This window comes from Culex quinquefasciatus, chromosome 3 (assembly GCF_015732765.1).
Source record: "Culex quinquefasciatus strain JHB chromosome 3, VPISU_Cqui_1.0_pri_paternal, whole genome shotgun sequence".
NCBI classification, from domain to species: Eukaryota; Metazoa; Arthropoda; class Insecta; order Diptera; family Culicidae; genus Culex; species Culex quinquefasciatus.
Window position 1 is genome coordinate 141,799,061 of NC_051863.1, and position 7,575 is coordinate 141,806,635.

The window sequence follows — 7,575 nt, forward strand, 5'->3', positions numbered from 1 at the left end:
ACCTGAGAATTCATTTCTCAGGTAGTGTGGGGTTGGAAAACCAAAGAGTTTTCCCGACCCACTAAACCAGTCCTTGAACGCCGTGCCCTTTTCCCCAGGACCACCTTTCGGTATAACTTCGGGGAGGCGTTGCATTTTCTGCACTAGTCTACTTACAGGATCCATGCCGGGTGCTAGAACCATTTCCTGTTCTACATACATATGAGTCCATGCGAGGGTTTAACCGCGCCCAAGAATCGCGTTGCTTTTGATCGGTTAGTCATATGCAGCCCTCTCCTTGGACCATCGAGACGTGTACCGATTTGGTAGAGCCAACCGTCATAACGTGCTCTCCTTCACAGCCACACTCGTGGGTTCTCAACTCCTGTGACCATCGAGACGTGTACCGATTTGGTAGAGCCGACCATCATAACGTGCTCTCCTTCACAGCCACACTCGTGGGTTTTCGACTAGGCTTCTAGTCGTTCCTCCTCTGGTCGTCTCTCCATTTCCGCTGGAGAGCCGAAGTGATCTGCGTCACCGCTCCGACGACCGCATTCCACTTGGCGATGTCGCTGCACATTCTTCGCACCACATTATCCGGGCTGGTGTCTGCTCCGATAATGGCCAGCATTTCGCTTCGCGCTGCCTCGAAGCGAGGGCAGCTGAACACCACGTGCTCCGGTGTTTCCTCGCAATCGACGCAGTCCGGACAGAGCGGAGACTCTGCATGTCCGAACCTGTGCAGGTACTTCCTGAAGCAGCCATGGCCCGACAGGAACTGTGTGAGGTGGAAGGTGACCTCTCCATGCCTTCTGCTCACCCACGTGGATACGGACGGGATAAGCCGATGCGTCCATCTGCCTTTCTCCGTGGTGTCCCACTCACGTTGCCACCTTGCCAGCGATTCGGCTTTCGCAGCTTCCCGGATACCTCTCGTGCCTCTCCGGGTGTAGCGCACGGTGTCCTCCTCCAGTGTGATGCCGATGGGGATCATTCCGGCTATAACGCCAACCGCTTCCGACGAAATGGTCCTGTACGCGCTTGCAACCCGCATGGCCATCAGTCTCTGCGTTCTGTCGAGCAGCGCTCGATTTCGCTTCGTCCCCAGCGCCGTCCACCATACCGGTCCGCCGTACCTAAGTATGGACGTCGCGACACTTGCCAAGAGGCGGCGCCTACTGCTCCTGGGTCCAGCGTTGTTCGGCATAATCCTCGACAGTGCCATGATCGCCTTAGCCGCCCTCTCGCAGGCGTAATCGACGTGGCTGTTGAAGTTCAGCCGGTCATCCACCATCACCCCGAGGTACTTGAGCGCTCTCTTCGAGTGCACTACGTGTTCCCCACTTGTATCTGGGCCTGCTGCACCTTCTTGTGGTTACTAACCAGAACCATCTCCGTCTTTGGTGAGCGATCCGCAGCTTCACCTCGAGCATCCAGTTCTCGATCATTGCGATTGCCTCCATAGCCAGCACTTCGACCTCCTCGACATTTTCGCCGGTTACCGTCAGCACTATGTCGTCTGCAAAGCCAACAATCTCTACGCCGTTGGGTAGCCCCAGTGTCAACACTCCGTCATACATTCCGTTCCACAGTGCTGAACCCAGAATGGATCCCTGCGGAACTCCCGCGGTAACAACAACGGTTTTTTGTCCATCGGCAGTGTCGTAGACCAGCACGCGGTTCTCGAAGTAGCTCTTTAAGATCCTGCACAAATAGTCAGGCACCTTCATTTTGTGCAGCGCTGCTGCTATGGCCGCCCAGCTCGCACTGTTGAACGCGTTCTTGACGTCAATCGTGACTATTGCGCAGCAACGGTTCCCCCTGCGTTTTTTTCCTCCGCGCTTCGTCGGCTTTCTCGACCACTTTCCGGATGGCGTCCACCGTGGATCTCCCTTTACGGAAGCCGAACTGCCTCGCTGCTAAGCCATGCTCGCTCTCCGTGTACTTGGTCAGCCGGTTAAGGATGATCCGTTCCAGAAGCTTTCCGAGGGTGTCCAGCAAACATATAGGCCTATACGATGATGGGTCCCCCCGGTGGTTTGCCTGGCTTCGGCAGCAACACGAGCTTTTGAACCTTCCACGGGTCGGGGAAGTGTCCTTCGTCCAGGCATTTCTGCAGGACTGTTCGAAACCTATCCGGGAATGCTTGAACCGCCGATTTCAGGGCGAAATTCGGGATTCCATCCGGGCCGGGAGCTTTCTTCACCTTCAATCTCTTCGCTACTGCCACAAGTTCTTCGTTGGTGATCAGATGACCTTCGGCGTTGCTACCCCTTCGTCGTTGTACGGTGTAGGAGGCCATGTCGTTGGGTCATGTCTTGGGAAGAGCCCTTCCACAATGACCTTCAGCTTGTCGGGACACGTTTCAGCCACCATCGATGGGCCTCTGATCTTCGCCATCGCGACACGATATGCGCTCCCCAAGGGTTCGCATCAGCGTCTTGGCATAACTCCTTGAAGCAGTTTGTCTTGCTGCATTTGATCGCTTTCTTGAGCGCGGCCTTTGCAGACCGGTACTCCTCTCTGCGCTCCTCTCTAGTTGCTTCGGATCTTGCTCTCTGGACTCGTCTTCTGGCGCTGAGGCAACTTGCCCGAAGGGTACCGAGTTCTTCATTCCACCAGTAAGCTGGACGACGACAGTTCCTTGGCTCCAGTCTCCGCGGCATGGTTGTGTCGCATGCTGTCACCAGTTGTGCTGTTAGCACGTCGGCACTCAAGTCTTGGGGACCATCACACCAATGGAGCGCTTCCACGAAGAGACCCTCGTCGAAGTACTGCAGCTTCCATTTCCTTCCGTAGGACCGGCTGCTCCTATCTGGTACAGGGGCTCGTCTCCCGATGCTGTACCGGATCGCTTGGTGATCGCTATGGGTATAGTCCTCACTCACCCTCCAGTTCATGTCGGCCGCCAGTCGCGGGCTACAGAACGTAACGTCGATAATGGACTCACGACCGTCTTTGCGGAAGGTACTGCTGGTTCCGCGATTCGCCAGCCTAACGTCTAGCTTTGCCAGAGCTTCCATTAGGCTATGCCCCCTAGCATTGGTGCATCTGCTACCCCACTCGACCGACCACGCGTTGAAGTCACCTCCGATAACGATCGGGCTTCGTCCGATCAGTTCATCGGTCAGACTATCCAGCATCTGCTGAAACTGCTCCAAGGTCCATCTTGGGGGAGCATAGCAGCTACAGAAGAAGGTTCCGTTTACTTTGGCGATCACGAATCCTTCAAACGCCCTCGAGACCACTTCCTGTATGGGGTACCGCCCCATCACGTGTATCGCCGCCATTCTTGCTGTATCCGCGGCCCAGTTTCCGTTGTCGTGAGGAACTCGGTACGGTTCTGCAATAATTGCCACGTCACACCCCGTCTCCGCGGTCGACTGCCACAGCAGTTGCTGTGCAGTGTCGCAGTGATTGAGGTTCACCTGGGACACCTCCACTACTTTTTGCCCGAGGCCAGCTTCTTGTACACCGGGCAATTAAAGCCACCCGTCGCATGGCTATTGCCATCGCCTTCTTTACAGAGCACGCACTTCGGCTTATTTTTGCAGTCTCTTGCCATGTGGCCTTCTCTACCACATCTTCTGCAACTGTTGGTTCGATCGGGACCGTCGCAATTTCTCGCCTGGTGGCCGAAACCCATACAGCGGAAACACCTCGTCATCTGCTGGGTCACTCGAGGAACAGGCCTCAGTGGGCACACCGACCACCCTACTTTGACCTTGCCGGCTTCCAGCAGCTTAGACGCCGAAGGCGTCGATAGTCGGACCGACGCAATTTGCGTGCCGCCGTAGGCTTTCCTCAACCGGATTGCCATCGGTGTCGTGCGGTCATCCAGAAGAACGATCAGCGCATCTTCTAGCTCTTCCTCCGTCGTGATCTCGTCCAGGTTCCTGCACTCAATCGTTGTCTCCGGCGATAGCGCCCTTACCTTCGACTCGTAGCCTACGGCTTTCTCGACGAGGGCTTAAAAGCTGAGCTCTTGACCGCGGGGTCATTCTTCAGCTCAAAAAGCATCGCTCCGGTCTGTGTGCGCCTGGTTTTAACCACGTTCTCGCCAAGCTCCTTGAGTTCCGGATCGGTTCGTACTTTCCGGAGGAGGTCTGCGTACGAAACACCTTCCTTCACCTCGACCACCAAAGCCTCGCCTTTGTTACGCTCCCTGCGAAACTTGGGGTTTTGGGTGTCCTCGTTCTGCTTCCCTTTTTTCTTCCGCTTCTTTTTCTTGACCTTCTCCCATTCCTCCTTCCCTGGGTCTGGTTCTGGCTCCTTCGCTGGGTCCGGACTGTCTCCATTCCCCTGCTTCTGCTTCTTTGCGTCCTCCTCCTCTCCAGGCGTTTCCCTGTCCCTTTTAGAGCCTGGGCCGGGCGGCGTTTTCGGTTCTTTCTCCCGTAGCGCTTCCTCCTCCAGTTTTGCGTTCAGCGTTTCTTCGGCTCTTTCAGCTCTGAGCTTCAGTGAATTCCGCGTCACCACCAGCGAGCTGTTTTCGCGCTCTGCGGCATTCATGGCTGCCTTGACTCCATTCACCATCTGCTTGATTCTGGTGTGGACGTTGTTTTTGTCCTTGATGAAATCAAAGAGTTCGTTAACCCTCCTTCTGACCTCCTGCAACGCGGTCCTTCCGAGCAGGACTCCGTCCTGAGGGGTACTGCCGGCGAAGTTCAACAAGGATGACTTGGGTGTCTCCTCTCCAATTACTCCTATCTGCTGACTCGAAGCAGCCGCCTGGTTCAACACTGGGGATCTCAACACCTTCCCGCTTCCACGGAACGCGCTCGCCACCCCGCCTGCTGTGTCTCCGCCGTTTGACTCGCCTCCTGCCATTTCGACGTTTGCGTCCTCTTCTACCTCCGTGTTTTCCGATGCTTGGGGCGCATCGGGACCCTTTGTTGGTTTGTTTCACTTGTCTTCATTTTGAATCCCACGAGTCGCTAGGGAAATACGGTCCGCTGCGCCAGTGCCCTGCCGTGACGCAGTAAGGGCAAATTACGTGTGGGGTTCGCCCCTGTGCCCCACAGGCTCCGTTATCGACTGGGAATTTGTTGAACCCCCCCAGCCATGCATCCCTCGACACGGGTCGCGTCACATCTTGGATTCGGGGTTTGGTGAGGCTTTGGGCTAAAACACTTATAGCGGCGTTCGATCGCTTGACAGAGGTGTTTACGGACCCATGTGGTTTTTTTCGAAGAAATTAAACAGAGCCCTTGTTCAATTCCGCCACGTCCTAGACATCCTCCCGCTGCTGGTCCGGGGCGATGCAATGAATGTATGCAATCGCCGACAGCTATCCGCCTACTGCAACCCGCCCGGTAGCTGGCAGCTAAGCTCCGCAGGGACCCTCACCTGTCCCCACGGTTCACGGGTGTGTGTGTGTGTGTGTGTGTGTGTGTGTGTGTGTGTGTGTGTGTGTGTGTGTGTGTGTGTGTGTGTGTGTGTGTGTGTGTGTGTGCGTGTGTAGGGATGTGGGTCTGTGCACCAAAAAATATGCACTCGATTATCTCAGCACTGGCTTAACCGATTTGGACCGTTTTGGTCTCATTCGATTCGTCTTTGGGTCCCATAAGTCCCTATTGCAAATTATGAAGTTTAGTAAAGTACTTCAAAAGTTATGCTAAAAAAACGATTTTGGCGTATGTCCGGAAGATTGTAAAAAGGGTGGTTTTTGTAAGAAACCCTGTCATGTTATACATTTTCAGAAAGGTATTAAAAAGACCTTTCTAATAAGCCCAAAACATTGAAGATCTGATAACCCTATCAAAAGTTATTAGCACCTAAGTGTTATTTATACACTTTTTGGAGGCCGGATCTCAGATATTTCAGTAAAAATGATGTCCGGGTCTATCATGCGACCCATCGTTAGTTAGATAATCGAAAGACCTTTCAAATGAGCCTAAAACATAAAGGATCTGACAACCCTATTAAAAGTTATTGGCACTTAAGTGTTATTTAAACACTTTTTAGAGGTTTGATTTCAGATATTGTGATAAAAATATTGTCTGAATCTTCCATGCGAACTATCTTTCAATAGGTTTTTTATCAGAACTTGCCGATGAGCCAGAAATATTGAAGATCTGCGAACCCTATCAAAAGAAATGAGTAATAAAGTTGATTTGTTAAACATGTTAAGGGGGAATGTTGCTATTTTTACTGAATGTATTGACTTTATGAATATGAGGAAGGCACCAACCACCTAAAGGTGGATTAAGTAACGTTTTTTTTTAAACTTGTCTAAACGTCAAATGTTTAAAACCGATAGCTGGAATCGATTCTCCAGACAATTTTACATAAAGTATTCATATTGACCATTGTCCTAAATCCAATACTTTCGTTCTAAAAATAAAAATTTTGAAAAGAGGAGTTTTGGCCATTTTCATACGGGTCATTTCGCGCCAACCGTAAGAATCCCGATTTTCGAATGCTGGGCAAATTGAAATCCTGATTCAAGGCGGTTTCAAAAACATCCAAAAGTCAATAAAAAATGTTTTCTTGACCTTTTAAAAAAAAACTCTAAATGGTGACGCTGTCGTGCAATTTTGTCGCACCCGCGTTCGACGTTCCGAGAAAAACGCGTTTCAATCGTTGACCTTGAATGAACAAAAACGAGAGCATGCAATGAAAACAAAAACAAACACATTTTGTTGACTTGGCTACGATAGCTTCGAAAGAGTAGACGTGTTGTGACGTGCGCGCTAAAGGCAACGTTGCTTGCCTCGAGTTTTTTGACGAATGGAGGTGGAAGTGACCTCCGAGGCGGACGATTTACAACTCATCCCCGGAAATCGGAAGCGGAAGAAGTCCCTTGAGGTCACCGGAGCTATCGTCGGAGAAGAAAAAGTGGAGCAGAATCTGCTCAACAACAACAAGTTCAGCCCGCTAGCGGAAAACAAAAACAACAACAATGCCAGCCCAGCAGGAGGAGAAGACGTCCCGGCGGTTCCACCACTCGGCCAGTCGGCAGGTAAACAAAAGCAACCGCCTTTTGTGGTGAAGAACACCACGGATTTTTACAAGCTCGTGGCGATAGTGGAAAGTTGTAAATTTGGTTTCGATCCTATTTAAAAACTGACCCGATTTGGAACCAAAGTGACCTGCTTCTCTGTTAAAGATTTTGACAAGTTGCAGGAGCTTCTCCAGAAGAAGAAAGTGGAATTTTACACCCACGGCCGAAGAAGCGAACGATTTCACCGGGTCGTTGTTCGTGGTTTACCTGATCAACTGAAACTGGATGAGGTCAAGTACCTGCTGTAGAACGACCTCAAGCTGGATGTGCATGTCATCAAGCGGAAAAAAAAGTCCACCGTGGACGAAACTCTGTACATTGTGGTCTTCCCCAAGGGATACACCAATCTGAAGAAGCTCTCTGCAATGAATGTTGTGGCAAGCACTATCATCCGGTGGGAGGCCTACCGAAACAAGCGGCCGAAATGTGACCCAGTGCACTGTTTGCAGCTGGGTCATGGAACCAGGAACTGTCACCTCAAGGGGAGGTGCAACAACTGTGGGGGTCCCCACAAGACGGACGAGTGCAAAGTCCAAGAAGCAGAGTCGAAGCGGTGTGCCAACTGCTCTGGAGCTCACGAAGCCACGGAC

At 52.1% G+C, this 7,575-nt stretch overlaps 1 protein-coding gene across 1 annotated transcript in view; it reads right to left on the bottom strand.

The window, feature by feature from the left end:
• The window catches only part of LOC119769280 (DNA ligase 1-like), a 14,136-nt gene extending 6,879 nt beyond the window's left edge, over positions 1-7,257 (bottom strand). The window contains 3 exon segments of the mRNA XM_038261248.1: positions 653-1,332; positions 1,335-1,380; positions 7,225-7,257. Of these exon segments, the coding sequence (XP_038117176.1) occupies positions 653-1,332; positions 1,335-1,380; positions 7,225-7,257 (759 nt within the window).
• Between the last annotated feature and the right edge of the window lie 318 nt (positions 7,258-7,575).